The 22,195-nt window shown below is 32.1% G+C and overlaps 4 protein-coding genes and 1 long non-coding RNA gene across 6 annotated transcripts; 1 reads left to right on the top strand and 4 right to left on the bottom strand.

Annotated features, from left to right (window-relative positions):
• Positions 1-3,053: 3,053 nt before the first annotated feature.
• Positions 3,054-7,211, bottom strand: LOC140866683 (uncharacterized). Its single transcript, XM_073271718.1, has 3 exons — positions 6,757-7,211; positions 5,508-5,579; positions 3,054-5,238 (listed from the first exon to the last, which is right to left on the bottom strand). Exons 1-3 carry the CDS (start codon positions 6,764-6,766, stop codon positions 3,095-3,097), a joined length of 2,226 nt encoding a protein of 741 aa, XP_073127819.1. The 5' UTR covers positions 6,767-7,211; the 3' UTR covers positions 3,054-3,094.
• A 2,063-nt stretch (positions 7,212-9,274) lies between these two features.
• Positions 9,275-11,851, bottom strand: LOC140894304 (uncharacterized). Its single transcript, XR_012153777.1, has 3 exons — positions 11,649-11,851; positions 10,090-10,190; positions 9,275-9,387 (listed from the first exon to the last, which is right to left on the bottom strand). It is a non-coding gene; the product is annotated as an uncharacterized lncRNA (long non-coding RNA).
• A 2,518-nt stretch (positions 11,852-14,369) lies between these two features.
• LOC140860809 (germin-like protein subfamily 1 member 16) lies at positions 14,370-15,228 on the bottom strand. Its single transcript, XM_073263815.1, has 2 exons — positions 15,098-15,228; positions 14,370-14,944 (listed from the first exon to the last, which is right to left on the bottom strand). The coding sequence occupies exons 1-2, from the start codon at positions 15,222-15,224 to the stop codon at positions 14,370-14,372; spliced, it is 702 nt and encodes a 233-aa protein (XP_073119916.1). The 5' UTR covers positions 15,225-15,228.
• Positions 15,229-19,184: 3,956 nt separating this feature from the next.
• LOC140864888 (flavonoid 3',5'-methyltransferase-like) lies at positions 19,185-20,633 on the top strand. 2 transcript variants are annotated; one of them, XM_073269289.1, is made up of 5 exons: positions 19,185-19,257; positions 19,423-19,508; positions 19,601-19,745; positions 19,851-19,982; positions 20,093-20,633. In XM_073269289.1, exons 1-5 carry the CDS (start codon positions 19,207-19,209, stop codon positions 20,447-20,449), a joined length of 771 nt encoding a protein of 256 aa, XP_073125390.1. In that variant the 5' UTR covers positions 19,185-19,206; the 3' UTR covers positions 20,450-20,633. The 2 variants fall into 2 exon arrangements, with proteins under 2 accessions (XP_073125390.1, XP_073125391.1); XM_073269290.1 differs by lacking the exon at positions 19,851-19,982.
• Positions 20,634-21,171: 538 nt separating this feature from the next.
• Positions 21,172-21,952, bottom strand: LOC140860808 (germin-like protein subfamily 1 member 13). The gene is made up of 2 exons (XM_073263814.1): positions 21,829-21,952; positions 21,172-21,728 (listed from the first exon to the last, which is right to left on the bottom strand). Exons 1-2 carry the CDS (start codon positions 21,950-21,952, stop codon positions 21,172-21,174), a joined length of 681 nt encoding a protein of 226 aa, XP_073119915.1.
• Positions 21,953-22,195: the final 243 nt, after the last annotated feature.

Below are 22,195 nucleotides of genomic sequence, written 5' to 3'. Positions count from 1 at the left end.
TTATATTAAACACAAATTTTGTAGAAGTGTAAATATTTTTTATAAATTTTTAATGATCAGTTATTTTTATTGTGATAGTACAAAAAATATTTGAATTCTTTCTGTTGCTATATTTGTTACGATCTATATGTAATTCATTATCTATTTCAACATGATTAATTCTTCATACTAAAAATAATTATATTTTTATTAGTATCTTACTATTATATTATCATAATCACAACAATATTTTTTTCTTTTAATTTACCTCATAATTCTATTTTTTTAAGATAAAAACTCATTACTAACAATACCCATAAATATTAGTATTAAAAAAAAAATCACTTAGAACATAATCAACACAAGTTTTTTTGCTTCTTAATTTATCTCATATTTTTACATTTTTCAAGACAAAAAATAATAATAATTCATTTATAAAATTCAAAAATAGTCTATAAGAAAAAATAGATAGTAAAAAGGCATTATTTTATAATTTTCTTCTCATTGTTATTTTTTAAAGAATGAATTTAGGAATATGATGACAACCATTAAAATGTTGTATTCAATGAATAAAATAAATAAATAAATGCATCAATTAAATGAATAAGCAACACATTGATTTCTAAAAATTTCATATCCCAAATTTGACCCTAAATTTTACACCATTTTTCCACTCATGCCCATGCAATTAATATCAATCATTATTTTATAATTTTCTTCTCATTATTATTTTTTAAAGAATTAATTTAGGAATATGATGACAACCATTAAAATGTTGTATTCAATGGGTAAAATAAATAAATAAATGCATCAATTAAATGAATAAGCAACACATTGATTTCTACAAATTTCATATCCCAAATTTGACCATAAATTTTACACCATTTTTTCACTCAAGCCCATGCAATTAATATCAATCATTCATATTTTTTGGACAATGTAGTAAATATACAATGGAAAAACTGTGCCCTCTATTCATACTTTTATAGTAGAAAAATTGGTAAAATAAATAAATAAATAAATAAATAAATGCATCAATTAAATGAATAAGCAACACATTGATTTCTACAAATTCATATCCCAAATTTGACCCTAAATTTTACACCATTTTTTCACTCATGCCCATGCAATTAATATCAACCATTCATATTTTTTGGACAATGTAGTAAATACACAATGCAAAAACTTTACATTCTATTCATACTTTTTATAGTAGATTTTATAGTAAAAATAGATTCGTAATCTCTACATCTTACACAACATCTGATGTATTAGGGAATATGATCATCTACTGTGGCCCTTGCCACAGCAGACGGTGTTGTGGTGTGCTTCGTTTCACACCACATCACATATTTCTTTTTTTTTTTAATTTTTTTTTTTATAAATTTTAAATTCATTTGTTTTATCTCCTTTTCCATTTTTTTCATTTTTACCTTTTTTTATACACTCTAAATCTTTTTATATTGTAAATTTTTTTCTTCTTAACTTTTTGTTTTCTTTTTTATTTATATCATATTTTTTTATTTTTTAAAAATATAAATTAGTTTTTTTTAATATTTTCAAATTTTATTGTGTAATTTTATTGTTATAATTTATAATGACAATTTTTAGCATAACTACACAATTTTTTTGTAAAAACTTTTTTATGGTATTTTTTACATATATTTATTTTAATTTAATTTTTTCAGTTTTTTGGGCTTTGGTTTCCTTCTATCTTTAATTTCCTTTCAAAATTTTAATTTTTAAAAATTTTTAGACTATTTTTTTATATATTTTATATTCTTCCATTTTTTGAATTTTTTGTTTCCCTTTTTGGGATTTTGTTTCCCTCTTTCGTTTCAAAATTTTTTTTTTCTTCCATTCATTTTATAAAAATTATAACATGGGATTATAAGATTTTTATTTAAAAAATATGATTTTCTTGATCATTTAAATTTCATTTTTTTTCTAATTGTTTGGATCCGAACATGGAGTAAAATATATAATTATTTATTTTTGTTTTCATATCGACATATTTAATAAGTTCATGCATTATCTATTTTATTTTATAATAGATGATGATATCATAGATACTGCTTTGATATGTAAAAAACACACGAAAATATTCTTTCACAATTACTCTCTTCACATTGATTTTTCTTTTAATTTATCTTTTTAAGTCTAAATATTTAAAATACAAAAATCAAATTTTACTTCATGATAATTAATTTTTCAGAACATACACAAAGTCTGTGATTCGATTATTAGTTATATATATTATAGGATAAATTATAACAAATAAAAAAATGAATTTAAAATTTATAAAAAAATTAAAAAAAAATTAAAAAAAAAAAAAAAAGAAATAGATTCGTAATCTCTACATCTTACCCAACATCTGATGTATTATATTCCGCCTCTTTTCCGTCGAAATGTTTGAAATAAAAGATCGAGGTTGAAGCTTTTCTCGGAGACAGCTTGACTCCACGCTGCACGATGATCTCGTCTGTTGAACTCGAACTTTAGTTTGCTCCTTGTAAAACTTCAATTTGAATCTTGAATGTGGCTATAGTTCCGATACGATTCTTTCAATTGTAAGGCTACCTTTTTCAGAATATCAAGTCCATCAATAAGAAAATGTTTCCCATATTGGTCCCCTTACTTGATATCGAGTTACTAATGTGCGATGAAACATCTAAGGTTGTATTTGGACTGAGGTGTTTGAAATCATGTTTTTCAAATCCATTTGAATGTTTTGATGATTTTATATTTGGTGAATTGCAAACCGACCCTTGGTAATTGAGATGGATTTGAATAAACGCGAGATGAGTGTCATTTCAAATCCATTATTTAATCCTATGCTTCTTCTTGGTAGAAAAAGACTTGGATTAACGGTGAATGGACCCTTCTTCGGGTTTAATTCAGTGGGGCTGCGAACGGGTGATTGTCTTCTTCGAACTTATTTTCAGGTTTAATTCTGCTTCAGAATTGGCTGCAGTTGTATTGGTGAGCATTTACAGGAAAATGATCCATTTTAAAACTAGCAAAGACAAAATAAAATGAATCAGCCAAATCCAAAATGTCAATTAATAGGCCAATTAGCAAGCTAGGTAACCAAATCAAGAACTCAAAATGCTCTCTATGATGAATTCGCGCCACCTGAATTTGCAGAAGACTCTGCGAAATCCTTCAATCTCAACGCCTCTTCAACCCCCTTTCCCTTCACAACTGAGCTGTCCACAGCTCCATTCAGTCTATTTAGCCACACATCATAATCAACAGCATAAGGTGTTCCACATATACTATCCACATAGTCGGCAAATGCCTTCAGGAGAGGCGAAACCTCGCTTAAATGCTTCTGTATTGCACGTTTCGTCCAGCATCGCTGCCTCCATTTCAATGCTGATTCGATCGAGTCTTGCTGCTGCATTGATCCACCAGAAAGACAGTATACGAGGTAGATGAGGCTCTCTATGTCTGAAGATGGACAGAGCTTGCCATGCTGAAGTGCATGAGCTGATGAGAACTGTAAGTTCAACGCAGGGCTGTCTCTATCTTCTAAAATGGCACGACCCCACGAGATGAGAAAGAATGATCTGCTTTTACTTGATTTTTTGTTGTTAACGACGTGTATTATGTTTTCCGGAGAGATATCACCGTGCATGATGTTAGCCATTTTTGCGCTTCTCAGAGCTTCTAGGCAATCTCGGCAGCAGCGTATTGCTTCTTCATTAGAAAATGGGCCATAATGAGCTATGATGGATGAAACTGGTTCACCTACTGGAGATGCAACGAGAATCGGGGTTCCACACCACGGATGATCACAACATCCTTTCGAGGTTTTCTTTTCACAATGGCCAGAGTGCATGACTCGGCCTGATGCGATAATTTGAGGTAGATGTTCGCCTGAAATGCCTTGCTGTTTCAAGATATTCAACACTTTGGTTTGCCTTTGTACTTGGTACCATAGATTCATGTCTTCCCAAGATGGCTCCAGACGAGATGGATGAGCACCAACATATAAAGTCAGCAATTCTGTAGGATTCTCTGCAGCTGCAGCAATGTATGAGCAGCCACTCCTATCACCCATAGATTTCTGAATTTGGAAACTTTTGTGTCCCTGGTTTTGATCCTCGAGCAATATTATTTCACCCGGTCTAAGCTTTAAGTGTGGACTTTTCATCTTCATGTTCGGTTTGTTCTCATGGTCTAGTTCAACGATTTCTCCATAGTGGTTGCTACCATGTTCATAAGCTACAAGAGCATTTTCTCTTTCACTTAATTGACTCTCCATTCGGCGTTTTTGGACACGGCGACTGTGATTCTCTGCTAGGGAAGCCATTGACTTTCTTGGTGGCCCATTCCACCGAATCATGGAGTAAAAAATGGACAGAAGAATCTGTAAAGTTCCCAAGTCCCCCCAGTTCACATTTCCGAGCTTGTTCCATATTTGGTCTACAGGAGAAACACTTACTTCTGCATGAAATTTGATCCACTCTACTACAGATTCATATGGGTTACTAAAGTCCACTTCAAGTTTTCCAAGATTGCCACCAAGTTTGACAACACCTCCAAACTTAGAGTCGACAACCGATACAAAAACATAATCACCAGCAACACTATCATACTTGGTCAAACTCCTGGATAACAGTACGTGAATAGCATAGAAAAGGGCTTCACAGATAATGGAAGGAGAAAACCCCAATTCATTACCTTTCAGAACATCTCGTTTGAACAATAGGAGCATCACAACATCATCCCAATGTGCATTTAAATTGCCATTACTGTTTGACATTAAAGCTGCACCACAAAGCCCCTTGAGTCTTCCCTTTGATATTGCTTTGTCTACTGTATAAAACTTCGATCCAGGATAACGAGGACAAGCTACAAAATATGGAAAAGGCTTATTCTTATGCCAAAATGCACGCCACAGTCCTTCTGCGGCAGTATGAATAAAATCCTCCAGTGCAAGATATTCGTCTTCTTTCAGATTGTCAGAAGAATAAGGTGGATATGGCATCCGTAGTAGTTGTTGAAATAATACACTCTCCATCGCAAAGTCAAAGGTTCGCAGTTCATCGATCAAGAAGGGAGAGCTAAAACATTGTTCCTCATCACTTGTTTTACCACAGATATTCTCCCTAACCCAATCCTCAAGATACTCAGTAAATATATTAAGATCAACCATTCTCGTTGCATACTCCTTCAGGACTTTATGCACCCTTTTTGAAGTTGGGATAAATTTGCTTGAAGTGCTCGAGATTGAACGTGTTAAAGCTGCAGCTGTTGTGAAACTTGTCATGATTTAAAAGAGGAAAAACTATAATATATAAAACTTGGAAGATTGCTAGTCATAATATTAATGTTATTCCCCTTGCATCTTTCCCCCATTTTTTTCTCCTGCTCTTAAAGTTTCAAACAGTATACCAGAAAGAACATTCAAATCAATTAAGATGCAAGGTTAATGTAGAGTCCGAATTTCATAATCATTCAATTCCTAATAATTTTCAATGTAAATGCATATGAAAATAGAACAACTGAATAGAACAAACCAGATCCCAGCTTTCTAAAACTTCCATCCAAACTTGGCCCGGGGGACGAGTCAGAATCATTTTTCTGGATACCTGTTCACAAAAAATAACACACCCCATGAACAGAATGCTACACCTTGAAGAGTAAATAAATATACAGATATTCCTAAGGAGCCTTGCTCAAGACCATGGAAATGATAGCTGTTGCACTCTTGATATACAATCGCCAATGTCACCATGTCACAATAGTGTGATTTCATATGTTTCTCGCCCGAATCCCCACGCATCAAGTCTTCTAAATAGTTTTCTTTTCTTCAACGGATTAACCAAAGAGTAAGATCAATAGTTAAAACCCAAAATGTATAATGCAAACTCGAGCTCTGGTAGCTCACTGGTGTATTACTTTTATGGTAACTGTGTATCCCAGTTCACTCAGCTAGCTACTCTCATTAGCTCAATGTAAATACAAATCATTTAAAGACAAACTCAGTGCTGGAAAATGGCAAAGAAAAAGGCAAGAAATCAAACTCCTCTTCATTGTTTAGAATCCTAGTCCACTCTTTAACATCATAAAACCTAACTGACCACCAGACAATTGTCACACAGGTTAACTTGCCATATTGTGAGTGTCAATTACAAATTATTTCCTGTTGGAGATTGAAAGTATTTTGTATGTGGATAGTATCTTTATGTCAGAGAATTTAATGTAAGCATGTGCAGATTAATCGCCACTTAATCATAGAAAAGGTTAAAGATGGAAGTGTATGTATGATATATCTTCCCACGCAAATGCAAGTTGTAGATATTTTTGCTAAAGGTCTCCCAAAACAATTTGCAGACATGACACACCAGCTTGGAACAATGAGCATATTTCGAGATTCTGAAAGTATTGATATGTGAAGTGCATTTTTATGCTAGTCATGTGAATTCCTCGAGTGGACAAGAATGTCCCTTCTTCCTCCATGAATACTCAATTCAAGGTAACAAGCCAGGGCAAGATACAACAGATAAAGAAAAAAAAAAGCACATCCTTTTCCCAGCACATTCCCAAGTCAAAGATTCATCCTCCATTAGTCCACCCTCAACTTCAATTCACTCTTATCGCTCACTCTTATACACAAATCACTCAATAAAAATGTAACTTTCTATTATGACATCACCAAAGGAAAAAAATAAATATAAAAAGAAAAAGACCCAATGGAACCAGCAAACGCCATTAAAGAAAATGTGTAGACTATTAAAAGGTATTTAAAGAGCAAATACAACCCACCTGGTCTCATCTTAAGAACTGCTCCAAAATGGTACTAATTTGCAACAAAATCTGGCAGTATTTAAGGTTTCATCTCATACATGGAAAACACATTCTTACGACTCAACGCTTTCTCGCATACATCCAGCACGCAAAATGGGCCAAAACCCGCAAAAAAAATATCAAAATGCGCCAAAAGGTAAAGTGCTCTGGCGATGGAAAACATGGGATGTACTGAAAAATTATTCCGGGCAGTGGAAAACAGAGCGAATAGAATACTTGGATATATAGTTGTTGAATGATGATGCTGATTGTGCCACTTTTATGTGTGTGTGTAAGGCACGAAATCATTAAATAAAAAGTTTTGAAATTTGTATAAATCGTGTAATATTTTATGTTGGTTTTCATGTTTCAGGTCTGTTTCTGCTTTGTCCGCTTTCTCATGTCTCACCATTATTAATGCAATAGAATAATATTGGGCAGAAGCGAGCTACTGCGTAAGAGACAATCTTGTTTGGGTAATTGCAGATGCACCCTTTAACTTCCGAAAATTCAATAATCTATATAAATTGCTTAAATTGCCAAAGAAAAAAATTATAAGAAAGTGTGTGTAATAAGGAAGGGGGGAAAGGGTAAAAACATACAACAAATGCACACTAAAATTGTTAGTTTTGTTTCCGCAAGAAAGGTGCAAAAATATATGGGCCTCAATGGGGTTTGACTAAAGAACGAGGGGAAAATTGTAATTACCCGTAAAGTTGCATGTGTACAGATCACGGGAGTGGGAAGGCCAATAAATTAGAGTGTGGGGAGCAAGGAGTGCAACACACGACTGCTGGTCAATAATACTTTGGCGGTTGGTCCCAATTCAACTTTCTAGTATTCGTTTTGACCTCGTTTGATAATTTAATGTTACATTAGTCGATATTCATGTAAGTGTTCATAATAGATGCTTACATATATTATTGTAGTGTGAACACTCACACTGTGTTTTGTATGTTATTATAAAATATATGTGTGCACTATAAAAACTTATTTTATGATGCATTTGGATCGAGGCATTTTGAAAATTATTATGATTAACACGATTATAATGTACTAAATAGGAGATGGATTTTATTTCAAAAATAAAAAATAGGAGATAGATTTTAATTTGCGATGTTTTAAGTTATGTAAAGAGTGAAAATGTATTTGACTCGATTCAAATGCATCATTAGTAAACTTATAATCCATATATAAAGGTCTTATATTATATGTTCACATTTTGAAAACCTCAGTATTACTCAACATTTTTAATTCCGGTATTATATGATTTTAAACTTAGGAAAATAACGGACAAAGTATGCTTAATTTAATTATGATTAATGATAAAAAATTTCTAAAAAACAACTACGAGAAAAATCTATGTATGCAAATGATTGCATCCGGAAATTGATTTCTGAAATTAAAATTAAACTTTCGGTTTCGTAATGCTTTAATTCATTTATATATATATATATATATATATATATATATATATGTAAAGCAAACCAATAGGAAAAAATAAAAAAAAACCTCATGCAAACAATTTAGATTAGAAATAATAGAACGGAAATGATAAATTTTTCTATAACAAAAAGTAAATTCAGATCGATATATTATTTTTTCACTTTCTTAATTACTTAGATCGTCTCCAACTCATATCTTCTATTTTTCATCCCACATTCTCCAAAATAGAGATAAGTAATCTCAATTTTCGAAAAATTTCTCCTAATGATATCCTCAAAATATTACCAAATACTCTAGTTTTATTCCCTTAACAAACACAGACATATATATAATTATATAATTACATATATATATATAATATAGTGTTCAACTGAATTAATTCGATGACCTTGAAATAAAGCGTATAATAGTTTATTGATATTGAAAAACAAAGGAATACAATATATAATGAATTTAAGGAAGACAATAAAACATTAAGGTTGAACCCAATGTGTGTTGATGAATTGACTTGTGCATATTTGGTTAAAGAGCAACAAAAAAATTTTGGGAAAAGATTAGCGAAGGGGAACGGCTCCGACAGGACTTCTAGTATTTCATTTAGTATTGTCTATTTTTCTATGTCAAAAATATCACATGTTTATTAAATTAAATTAAGTCGATAATATGTGTTGGTGATAAATTGTGTTATGTGTTTTTTTGTCATGACATTGTTCATTATTCTATCGGGTGTTTATTATAAATATTAAAATTACAATTAATTAACGAATAAAATAAAAAACTTCAAATAAATTGAAAAATTGAAAAAAAAATTAATAAAAAGAATTATAAAAAATGGACAAAAAAATCTGAAAAAATATACAAAAATACCATTTTACAATTTTTGAAGATGGCCATTTTGTAATTAATGACATCATCTAAAATTGTGCTCTATATGTACATTGATCCTCAATATATGGAAAATAACGATAGCACTCTCCAAAATGGAAAAGACATATAGATAGAGCTGTCAGATGGGCTAACCCATGGCGGGGCGGATTGGCCCACCAAAACCCACCTTTTGGCGGGTCGAGGGCGGGGCGGCCAACCATTCCGGCGGGTTGGAAATCCTCAACTCAACCCAACTCAAGGTGGGTTGCGGGTTAGGCGGAACGGCTTGCGTGTTGGCTCACTACAAAGAAAAATAAATAAAAATTATTATACTTAATTATAAATTTATTTCATAAATAAATATTAATAAAAATTTTAATTATTGACTTCATACGTTTCATATAAAGTAATTAATACAAAAAAATTCACAATTTTCATAAAAAAAATACATATATCAATCATAATAAAAATAAAAAATAATAATAATTTTCCAGACCCGTGGGCCTAGGATGGTTGGCCCACCTTTTGTTGGGTTGAAAAAATTTCAACCCAACCCACTTAAATTGTGTGGTGGGACGGGTCGACCCTACGGACCTAGCTAACCCAAATTGATGGCTCTACATATAGAATAGGGTTCGAGGGGTGTCCCACCTCTGTAAGGGATAAATCCTCCATTATAGAAGACGTGAAACGACCTTAACTCTATAATTAATAAATAAATATGCGGAATTTTTTTTTTTTATACTTACTAAATAAAATATGTACATATATGCCCATACATATATGCACAGAATAAAAAGATTTAAAATAAATAAATAAATAAATAAACAATTAAATACTTAAATAAAAATGCATTCTTTAAAATAAAATAAACATTTGAGTCAAACATTTAATTAAAAATACTGCATAAATAAAATGATTAAAATTTGCATGCACTGACAATATTTCATAAAATATTCAAAATTCACAACCACTAAAAAAAATAATATAAAATGTAACATGCATGTGACTCAGCCATCTATCACGGTCACGGGGTCACTGCATGTCCGCTCATACATCCTCGCCTCCGGTGGGTACAACATCATCCTCAACGTCCTCACCTGCACCATACCAGTGTAGTGAGCCTAGAGGCCCAACATGCTAACATAACAAGGGTTTAAAATAATTTAAAACAATTAAATACTAATACATACATATACATGAATGAGCATGCTTAAAAATTACATAACATAACTTAACTTAAATAAACTTAAATAACATAATACATAACATTGTTGAGCAATTAATTTTCTAACATCGCATGGTTGTATCCGTAGTGTAACCTTAAATCATACATTAAATACTGATCAGCGTGGAAACCAACGTACGTGGCGGTGACGAATCACCTCTTAAATTGGCAGTAAACTGCCCTTCAATAGGTCATATATGGGGACGAATCCCCCTTAAATTGTCACACTACTTCAACTTCCAACGTAAAATATTTATTATTGCTCAACCTTAAACATTCAATTATGCATAAAATTATTTCATGGATGCATGTACTTAAATAAAAGGTGTGTCCTTCATATATATTTAATTTAATTTCTTACTAACATATAAATATTAAAATAACTTCAATGCATAAAATAATTAAATATATAATCAGGACACATGCAAATTTCTCACGGATGGTCCTAGACTGCTGGCCCTAACACTCAAGCCCATTTACTTAAATCTGGCCCATTAACACTGAGACTGGCCCAATAACATACTTAAGCCCAATAAAAATTATTCTAAGCCCAATTAAATAATTAAAGCCCACTTAAAACATTCTAAGCCCAATAACAACTTAAACTGGCCCAATGGGCTCAAAAACCCAAAGACTGGCCCAATAACTTTTATGGGCTTAAAAGCCCATAAAATTAATGGACTAACTTAATTAAAATTTTAAAAGCCCAAATAAAATTATTTGGGAACCCAAATAATTTTATTTCTAATTAATTGGCCCAAAAACCAATTAATTCCTAAAATACTTTAAAAATAAAAAGACTCGAGCCCGGCCCACCAAACCCGGACCCGGACCAACTTAACCCGACCCACTAACCTACTGACCCGACCCAAGCCCCACAACCCGACCCGGAACCCTGCAGGACACTAAACCCGACCCCCCCTCCTTGATTCCTCTCGGCCGAGAGCAGCAGGCCTTCTTGGCCTGCTGCCGGCCGGCTCCGGCCACCCCTGGCCGGAGCACCGCCGCTCAGATGTAGCCCACATCTGGGCGGTCCCAACCTATCATGGCTCAGCCCCAGCCATGGCCCCTAGCTCGAACCCGAACCACTCTTCCACTTAACCCTAAACTGCACTCACAGCCCCTTCCAAGCAAAACCCGATCGGCTAGCCCTCGCCCAGCCTGCAACCTGACCATGGTTCGATCCTTAGGCACCCAAGGACCCCTCTTGACCGAACCCTCAGCCCTGAACCAAGCCATGCCATCAAAACAACGTGAACCATGAACATGAATGCAAACAACAAGCTTCAACCATTTTCTGAAAAATACTTAAAGAATTTCGATGCCTTACCTTAACCTACATAATACATACTGATATGATGTTAAAAACAAGATTAAAATCATGCCTTTCACCGAAATAGTAGAGAAAACGAGAAGGCGACGAGTCCGGGACGACGGGACGATGATTCGACTTGAAAACCACAAGAGTTGAGGCTATGGAGGTGCTGGAAGCTGCTGGAGCGTGGCAATGGAGGCTGAAGAGGATGAGGAATAGTGGGGAGGCGGCTGATAGGTCTTGGGCGTGGAGTTGGGTAGAAATTTTAGGTTTTTTAAAATAATTAAAATTAGGTAGATAGATAATATAATTAATTAGGTTAGTAATATACAAAATAATATAATTTAAACTCCACTTAAAAGATTTAAATCTGATACTAAATCATAAATCCCGTAATATATAATTAAGAAAATTTTAAAAATAATAAAAAGTCATTATTTTGGCTTATTTTGAATAAAAACGGACTCCTAAAATTATATAAAATTAAATACTAAAAATTTTGAGGAACTAAAACTCAAAATAATATTTTTGGGCTCTTAAAAGGCTCATGAAATAAATTGGATAGGAAGTTGTCATCTCGTCCGTCCACGGTCCCGTCTACGCGATAAAATAATTAAAATACTAAAAATCATAAAAAATCACTAATTATGGGTTAAATGCTTAAAAATTAAATTAAATCATGCACAAATAATTCACATAATTATTTAACCCATAAATCTAAAATTTAAATAATTAATTATCCTAATTATGCATGCGAATTTACGTATTTAAAAATACCGGGTGTTACAAGACGTTTGGAGATGAGTGGCACCGTTTGGTGTAAAGGATAACACGTTGATTGATGAATCATCCTTGCTATGTACAATGTTTGGCTCAAGTTCTTCCAATGATTGATGTCATGCACCATTGTCTAATACAAGTATATTGATTTAAAATCCTTAGATTATTTATCCATCATCATCCAATTCATGAACCAAAGGGCGCCTATATTACAATTACAATACTATATTAATTTCCAAACTACCCCTATGGTTTATCAAAATTGTCAAAATACCCCTGTGATTTATAAAATTTCAAATACCTATATTAATTAGAGATTCAAATTGACACGATTTCAAAAAAAAAAAAAAAAGGGACAAAAAATAATTATAAAAAATAAACCCAATCAATTTTATGATTTCAACTAGAAAGAAAATTTACAAAAAATCAAATACTACTTGTAAACTTGCAACGTGTGCGTCGGATGACTAATATACATAGGGGTGCAAACGAACCGAATCGAGCCGAATAATGATAAAATTTTAAGGCTCGAATTCGGCTCGATAAGAGTATATTCGAGTTCGAGCTCGATTCGAAGTTCGATGATTTCAAATATTTGGGCTCGAGCTCGGCTCGAAATGAAGTTCGAGTTCGAGTTCGGTTCGAAATATTCGAACCTATTCGTGAACTATTCGAATATTATGGTTCGAAAAGCTCGAAATATATATATTTATTATATAATTATATTATATTAATTAAATATTAAAGTTCGCAAACTATTCGCGAACTATCGAACAGAGTAATTTCGGCTCGAACTCGACTCGAAAAAAAGTTCGAACATGTTCGAATTCGGCTCGAGTTCGATAAGTTCGAATACCAATCAAATATTTATCGAACGGGCTCGTAAAGCTCACGAACATATTCAATTCGTTTGAACTTTAAGATTGGTCTCTTCGTATGGCCTTACCAAATCGAACTTCTCCCCTTACAAATTGCTTGAAATTGCAGTTTGATCCTTACCAAATTGCATTATGGCCCTTCAGCAATTTTTAATTATTTTAATACTTTTATTTTAATATTTTTAAAAAGTGATTAAGCTTCAAATAATTTCACAAAATACAAGACTATATATATACAAGCATCTAGCACCTGCGTCCAAATACTAGTCATGATTAATAATTGTCCACGACTGGTAAAAAGTCGATATTGTATCAACATGGGGAAAAAGATCAAATTCAGAAAGTTATTTTAGGGACCAATTTTTATTGGATGATTGAAACAAATAAACTCTTAAATGTTCAATTATCAATGAATTTGTTAATGTTAAAGCGATCTATTTTTTAATTTCTGACATTAGTATTAGTAATTAACACAACCAAATCAATTTAATAAAATTGTTCCAATATATTAATTAATAACTTTTATGCCTTATTAATATATATCATTTTCTATCCTGTTTATATAAAATGGGAGAAATATTAAATTTTATTGTGCTAATATTTTTGTCTGAACATGATCTTCAAATTGCCTACCTCTCCATTTTAGAAAAGTATAAACTTTTATTGCAGTTATGTACATATAATTGTGATTAATTCCAAATTAAACCAACCAATTTCCCAGTCATATATATTTCATTATTAATTTACTCCTCAAATTTGCTTAGGAGTGTAAATGTGTTATTCCTTTACAATTAGTCGTACGTGAAGGTATGAGATTTTCCGATAATATAATCATCTTTAGAAAATTATCAAAAAACTAAATTAATATGCATCAACCAAGCTTAATTAGTCCATACATAAGTTAAATAATAGGATATGAAACCATTATATATATGATGATGATACATAAATTAAATTAACCTTCAATTAACACCAATACAACATGATGAGGTCCTTATATATAAGACCTACATTTATTTATAAGTAAGTGAAAACATGCAAGAAAAAATATATATAATTAGCATATGATATTTTAACATCAATATGGGATTGATTTGTGGATCCTCATACGGGTGAGTGACTGAAGATGCTCGATGCTTCCTCTATCCAACTGAAAAGCTTTAGCAAGAACGTCGGGATAGATCGGAGGCTCGACTCCGAACAACGCGTCCGGTAGGTTAAACGCTCCCGGATTCTGGCTGTTGAAGGTAGCAAACGCAAGTGCATCCGTCTTCCCCACGTTTCGCTGGAAGTGCAACAATCCCCGCGGAAACACGAGCACGTCTCCCGGGTATAGTATCTTGGCGTAGAGCTTGTTGGGGTCCGAAGGGTTCGAGCCGCCTATGAAACCGGCGTAGAGGGTGCCCTTCATGACCACAATGAGTTCAGTGGCACGAGGATGAACGTGTGGCAAGTTGACACCATTCGGCGCGTAGTCGATTCGGACTATAGTTAGTCCTTGGTGATTGAGGCCGTGCAGCTGATCTTCAGAGACAGTAGTTATGTTTATTCCCAATGGATTTGAAGTGTTGGCAGGTATGTTGAGGCCAGAATAGATGAAGTTTTCTACTGTCACGTTTTCGGGGTTCTTGCAAAACTTTCCATTCACCACCACTGTAATATAATATATATATATATGATTGGAATTATTACGTACATTACAAATTAACAATATCAAATATGTATGTACGTATGCTAAAAAAATGCATGGGAATAATTAAATTTTAGAAATTTGTAATATGAAAAGATAGCTAGCTAGCCACAAACCAGCGGCCTTTGGATCATCGAATCCAACGCAAAAATCCTGCAACGGGTCGGGATCGGCGGCGTAAGCACGTGAACAAACCACGGCCAAGATGGCCAAGAACAGTACCACAACTCGAGTCGTCAACATGGTATTTTTTTTCTGATGAATTAATTTAATTTTCTCCCTTTGTAAGCTAATTAGTACTGTTGTTTTGCTCAAATCTAGGCTGCATATCTACTGAAGAAAACTGGGTTATTTATAGTGGAAAACTTGGGAAAAATTTATGCAATCACTTGATCTTTAATTTCAGGCTTAATATGATATACAAGAAAACTCAGGCCCACCTACTTATCGTTAGTTTGAGAATTAAATCACAAGTAAAATTAATTTGCTTATACGTACAAATGATATCACAGGAAAAAGTCATTTTCCCGCATTACATTGCTTGATTCTTTGTAGATGTACAAAAATAGTATTATGGATTGTTAGCTCAAGCTAAGTCTTTCAACCGAATTTCAAACAAATCATATATATATATATATATATATATATATATATATATATAATTTTGATATTCTATGCGCATATTGTAGAGAGCTCTTTGGGCAGTGCAAGATATTCTCATATTCATATAACTTAACAATTATTAAGAATTTTATTTTCAATTTTATATCTAGATTTGTTTAAGATTAATTCAAAAGTTTGCTCTCCAGTCACATGAAATAAAAAAAAATTACTTCGAGCTAGGCTGTTAGTGAGAATCATATGTTTTTTTAAAAAAATTGAAAAATTGTATGCATTCATAATTAATATTTAAGATAACCTTTTTTTCATATGAAATTAAATTTTCATACTAAGAATACTTTTTTAATTTTTACAGCAAACTTGTGTGTTTTATTGAGTAGACAAAGTGTTATCAGATACTTCATCCGTTCCAATTATATTGTCCATGTTTTCTTTTTTGTTTGTCCCAAATATATAGTCATATACCATATTTAGTAATATTTTTTTACACTTCTTTACTAATATACCCCTATTAACTACACCTTGAAAATTATGTAATCAGTTTTTAATACATTAAGACACCATTTGGTTTGAGGTATGGTATAAATAATATATAGATAAATAATATAATGTAATAAAAAATAAATAATAAATGATAGTTAAAATAATATTGGATTTGATTGATATATTATGATTTATTTGATTTGATTTATTATTAAATGACTATTTTGTCCTTTTAATAATAAATAAAATAAAAATTATATTATTTATAAGGGATAATATAGTAATTTGAGTTCAATGATTTGATTGATGTGAGATAAATAATTAATGATTTGATTGATGTAAAATAAATAGTTCATATATAGATAAATAATATGACGAAAAGAACGTGAGATGAGATGAGATGATTTATACTTATATTAGTAATATAATGAACAGAACGGTGCCTAAATAGGGATAAAATAGAAAATTTATATAAAACTTATTTTTTCAATAATTTTTTCTTAATCTGTGTGAAAAAGAAAATAAGACAATATATATGGGACAAAGGGAGTACAAGTTTATCTAGCCAAAGAGTGGATTTGGAAAATAACATTAATTAGGTCGTAATAAATAGCACTGATACGTGATATAAATTTACTTAATTCTTATATGAAGTTACATGTTTAATTTTTTTAAAAAGAAAATTAAACCCTAAGGAGTATTACTTCCTAATTTTCATTAATCGAATGTCAACATCCAGGTTATGTGGAATCAAATTGAAATTACCTTCAAAATTTAAAAGAAAATAAAATAAAATAAAGTTGGGCACAATTTTATTTTAATCAGGTGCACTTAGTGGTAAAAAAGATGGATTAAAATTTTGACTGAAATTTGTGTCATAATAAAAGTTAAGCTGGTAGCTAGCTAAATTGTACGTGTGTCGTCCGTTAACAAATCTTCGTCTAAAAGAAGTTAATTGGTATTCGTTTTCAATGTTTGGGCTAGAGCTCGAGCCCAAAAATTTTTGTGGTCGACTAGAAACATAGCAAAAATCTCGAAATAATAACATATATTTTGATAAAATTATAATTTTGTTACGAATATTTGTCTTCTCAATTAAAATCACAAAATGGAAAAAGTATTCAGGACTAAAATTATAAATTTTCTAAATATTTTTGGTGGTTGGGCTTAGAATGAATTACTGTACGTGGTATGAATTAATTTGAGATGAAATTCAAAATATATATTAATATAATAAAACTTGGTTTTGTTTCTAATAATTATTAGTGAGACTATCTTTCAAAACAAAATAGAAGTATGACTATAAATATATTAAGATACCAAAAAATTGAAGAACATAAATATCTTGACTTCGATCTCGAACTTTTATGCTAGATTTTTTGTTTATAAATTCATCCCACTATACATAAAATCTTCCTATATATGCTCTTGATTCTAATTCTCGCGATTATGACGGAGTAAAAACCTATATATGAAAGAATCGTCGATGATGTATAGCTCATGTTTATCAAGATTTCAAGTATGAAATCACAAAGTCTCGCCCAATTGTGACAATATCATGGAGGACAAAAGCCATTAGGAAATGTCCTCCTTTCTCATAACTTAATCGGGCTTCACATAGGTTTTTTAACTTTTTTTTTTAAAAAAAATCAGAATTTAATTTTTTAGTATTCATTATATAGCTTGATATTTTTTAGAGCAACGTCCTTAGATAGGAGTTGGTTACTTGGTTTGCTTGACCATTAACACTATGTTTGGATTAGTGGAATTAAATGGAATTGAATTAAATGGGAGAGTTTGAAAAATGATCTTGGTCAACCAAATTTTTTGATTTATGATCTTTCTTCAAAAAAAATTTGCAAAATGACCTTCAAATATAAAGGAAATGAAAAAACAAAACAAAGAAAAAAATTGAGAAGGTTATATTTCCAAATCATGGTCAAACGGATGTTATTTAGTTAAATAAATCCGATTTTTTTTTATTTGAAATTGAAAATACTATTTTAGTATTTGGCAATTTGAGATTTCAAAACGGTATTGATCTTAATTAGATGAGATTTCATAAGATTTTAATTAGTTAAGTGAAATCTTGACAAAATTGGTTGGATTTTACGGGATTTCACGGGATTTGAGTTTATTAAACAATAAATTATTTTAATAATAAATTCATATATTACTTATAAATTTTAAGTTTTTTTTATAATTATTCACAAAATATTATTTATCCAAATTTTATACTATTAAATTCCAAAATATATTTTAACTTTTTGCCAAACGAAAAATGGAATTACAATTCCATGAATTTTAAAATTCAATTCTAATTCTAATTCTAATTCCAAATCCAATTCCAAATTTTATTTTTTAGACATCTAAACTAATGTAAATTGTTATCACAATTTTCATGACACAATCAGCAAAATTATCGAATTTTGTCAACACATGCACGAAGGTAATCAGCATTTAAAACAAGAAATAATCGATTTTAGTGCAAGTTCTACTTTAAAATAATACAATTTTTATTTGTACCAAACACAACATACACATCCAAGGAGTTTACTTCAAATACTAAAACAAATAATCTCGTAAATAATTGACGTAATATTATTTTTTTAGTTTACATACGTTATTTCTTGTCCTTTATTTAATATCTATTTATAAAATTTAACGATATAACTATATATGACTATAACTTCTATGATATAAACAATATTATATTAATAAATGATATAATAATAATATTTAAATTGTTGATTTAATTATATATATTAACTAATTTATAGATAATACGAGTTAATCGAAATGAAAACTGAAAAGTTTCATAATAAAACATGCCACACAATAAAATAAGTTAGCGAATGAATAGTCAGTTGTTTGGTGCATTTATTGGCTGGAAGCAGTAGTAGACCCAGTCATTTAAAACTGCAGATGGGGAGCATTTAAGTCCATGCAGACAGAAGATGCAATTATTGTCATCAAATAAAATAAAATAAATCAGGAAACATTCAAAGTTGGTTGTTTGGTGCATTTATTTCCAATTTTCACTCTATAAATTGGGCAAAGTTTCATTCACATGACATAATATTCATTCATTATCTCATATATATATATATATATTCAAACAATGGCAGAAAATTATACGGCAACCATTCTACAGAGCCGTGCTCTTTCCAAGGTTACATTTCTTTTAAAATTCAGATAATTTTATACATAGCTAGCTGTTCAGATCTTTCAAAATCTTTTGCTCCAAAATAGTAAAAGGGTCATTTTAGTCTCACATGTTTTTTGTGTGTTAATGTAATTGACTTCATAATTACTGAAGCGTTTCTTTAAACTGCAGTACATTTTGGAAACAAGTACATATCCCAGGGAGCATGAACAACTCAAAGAACTAAGAATGGCCACTTTCGACAAATATAATCTCGTGTAAGAACATGTTATATATCTTTAATTTCTCGATTAAATACGCCGAAAAATGTAAAAAAAATCAAATAAAATTATGCAAATAAATTAATCAGGAGCCTGATGAATGTACCGCCAGACGAGGGATTGTTCATATCAATGTTGTTGAAGCTCATGAACGCAAAAAAGACTATCGAAATCGGAGTTTTCACCGGCTACTCGCTTCTATCGACTGCTCTAGCACTTCCCGACGACGGAAAAGTACATGATTTAATTTTATGAAGCGGATCTCCATATAATTTCTGATTTATAAAACATGAATATTATGGAGACTTGCTAATATTTATTTTTTATTATTTTTATAAGATAGTAGCAATTGACATAGATAACGAAGCATTTGAGACGGGATTGCCATTCATCCAAAAGGCAAACGTGGCACACAAAATCCAGTACTTCGAATCTGAAGCCGACATAGTTCTCAAGCAACTTGTTGCTAATGTAAAATACTTTGGTTTAATTATTAATGTTACATGCATGCATATTATAAAATCAGCTGGTAATTATTATATATAAATTAAATGAAACTAAATTAAATATGGATGATGCAGGGTGAGAATGGGACATTTGATTTTGCATTTGTGGATGCTGATAAAGTAAACTACATAAACTACCACGAGGAATTATTGAAATTGATCAAGGTGGGAGGAGTTATAGCCTACGACAACACCCTGTGGAGCGGAACCGTGGCGATGGGCGACGGAGAAGAAGTAGAGGATCATTTGAGGCGTTGGAGGAAAGAAGTGCTGGTGGGATCCGATGAATTGTTGGACGATATATTGAATTATACGAGGGCTTGCAGGCAACCAGTGTTGGAGTTTAATGATTTCTTGGCTAAGGATTCTCGTATTGAATTGTCTCTTGTCTCTATTGGAGATGGACTCACTCTTTGCAGGCGTCTCATATAAGACCAAATTCAAACATTAATGTTCCCAAAAAAGAAACTCTGGTTCTAAATTTGCTCTTCTTTTTCTTTTGGAAAAGCTCTTATTATTATTCAGTTGTGATTCAATGAACAAAACATTTGTATTAGAAAATTTAATCATTTCATGTTTGTATTACAGCTCCAATTGGTTTAGTCATACATATTTATCTGGTTTAATCAAATGAGCCAACGTTTTTTTTCTTCATTTCCATTAATTTTTATTCTTTTTTTAGAAAAATTACTAAAGTAGGAAAGAAAATCCAACTTATTGGACTAAAGAACCAAATCTAAAACATGTCATCCAATGGATGAAATTTCCAATTTTCTCTCAAGTTAAAATTTGAATTTGAAGTGTAACACTAAATATTTTCTGTTTTTTCTTTTTTAAGAAACACTAGACACTTTCAAGAAAGTTAGATAAATGGACAACTATTGCATTAATATATTATCCCACTAAGCACAATTTATGGCACCAAAACTTTCCCATTCCAGCAAGTTCACTTCATGAGTCCCATATGCATGTTATCCACGGATTCTTAAAGCAATATTGAAATACACGTACAAAATCAAACATGTTTATTTGTGTATATATATAATCGGCCACTCGAAGGGCCTTATTATTCATTCAGTCAGTAGTCGATACAACATATATATAAAAGTAAAACTGCATGAAACACGGTACATTTAAAAATACTCATGAGTTGTTCATGTCCAGGTTAGCGATTGGAGATACTCGACGCTTTTCACATCAATTTGGAATGCTTTAGCAAGCAACACAGGATCAACAGGGGGCTCGGATCCGAACAACGAACTCGCTATCCTCACCACTCCAGGATTCTGGCTGTTGAAGCTGGCATATGCAACAGCTCTGGTTTTCCCAACATTGTATTGGAAGTGTATCGCCCCCCGCGGGAACACGTAAACTTGTCCTGGATACAGTATCTTAGCATATAGCTTGTTGGGAAGATTCGGGTTCGACGGATTCGCGGCTACGAAACCAACGTACATTGTCCCTTGGTACACGAAAATGATCTCAGAGGCACGAGGGTGAGCGTGGGGAGGATTGAGGCCTTTAGGCGCGAGCTCGATTTTGACCGTGGCGACTCCCTGATGGTTGAGGCCTGGTAGCTGATCCTGGAAGACTTGAGTGAGATTTGATCCCAGAGGATTGGAGGTGTTCCCGGCTATGTCGAGCCCGGAGTAGACGAAATCGTGCGGAGTCACGTGTTCCGGGTTCTTGCAGAACTTTCCATTCACTAGTACTACAATATATCATGACATATAACATACTAGCCATATCAATATTCTAACTACAAACTTCCATGACAAGAATAATATATATGAACCAATAAAGAATGTTACCAGCTGACTCAGAGTCATTGAATCCAACGCAGAAGTCCTGCAAAGGATCAGGATCCGCGGCGTAAGAAACAGAGGAAACAGCAGCCAAGATGACCAAAAACAACACAAAGCGACCAGCCAACATCTTTTAATTTGCAAGAAGAATATGTATCAAGTTATTTTAGCCTTTGTTTCTTTTGAAATTTATGCTGCGCGCGTATGTATTCAAGAAATCAAGCTGGCTATTTATAGTTGAAGATCGTAGGTATTGATTATGGAATTCTCTGTGCGGTTCATTTGAGGTTAGTGTGTAAGAAATCCGAGGCCTAACTAATAATTAATCATCAGTTGAACAGTTAAATCATTACTCCATTAATTCAAAGCTTGT

Source organism: Henckelia pumila, chromosome 4 (assembly GCF_033568475.1).
Source record: "Henckelia pumila isolate YLH828 chromosome 4, ASM3356847v2, whole genome shotgun sequence".
Classification (NCBI taxonomy): domain Eukaryota; kingdom Viridiplantae; phylum Streptophyta; class Magnoliopsida; order Lamiales; family Gesneriaceae; genus Henckelia; species Henckelia pumila.
The sequence above is the reverse complement of the archived record's forward strand: the minus strand, read 5'-3'. Positions and strand labels throughout refer to the sequence as shown.

Excerpts from the sequence above, each read along its gene's own strand:
- LOC140866683 (XM_073271718.1), bottom strand. Across the intron at positions 5,239-5,507 it reads TTTTAGAAAGCTGGGATCTG|CTGCAGCTTTAACACGTTCA; the intron begins GTTTGTTCTATT and ends GTTTCACAACAG.
- LOC140860809 (XM_073263815.1), bottom strand. The coding sequence starts at position 15,224 with ATGTTGACGACTCGAGTTGTGGTACTGTTCTTGGCCATCTTGGCCGTG. Across the intron at positions 14,945-15,097 it reads CGATGATCCAAAGGCCGCTG|TGGTGGTGAATGGAAAGTTT; the intron begins GTTTGTGGCTAG and ends ATTATATTACAG.
- LOC140864888 (XM_073269289.1), top strand. The coding sequence starts at position 19,207 with ATGGCAGAAAATTATACGGCAACCATTCTACAGAGCCGTGCTCTTTCC. Across the intron at positions 19,746-19,850 it reads CACTTCCCGACGACGGAAAA|ATAGTAGCAATTGACATAGA; the intron begins GTACATGATTTA and ends TATTTTTATAAG. Across the intron at positions 19,983-20,092 it reads TCAAGCAACTTGTTGCTAAT|GGTGAGAATGGGACATTTGA; the intron begins GTAAAATACTTT and ends TGGATGATGCAG.
- LOC140860808 (XM_073263814.1), bottom strand. The coding sequence starts at position 21,952 with ATGTTGGCTGGTCGCTTTGTGTTGTTTTTGGTCATCTTGGCTGCTGTT. Across the intron at positions 21,729-21,828 it reads CAATGACTCTGAGTCAGCTG|TACTAGTGAATGGAAAGTTC; the intron begins GTAACATTCTTT and ends GATATATTGTAG.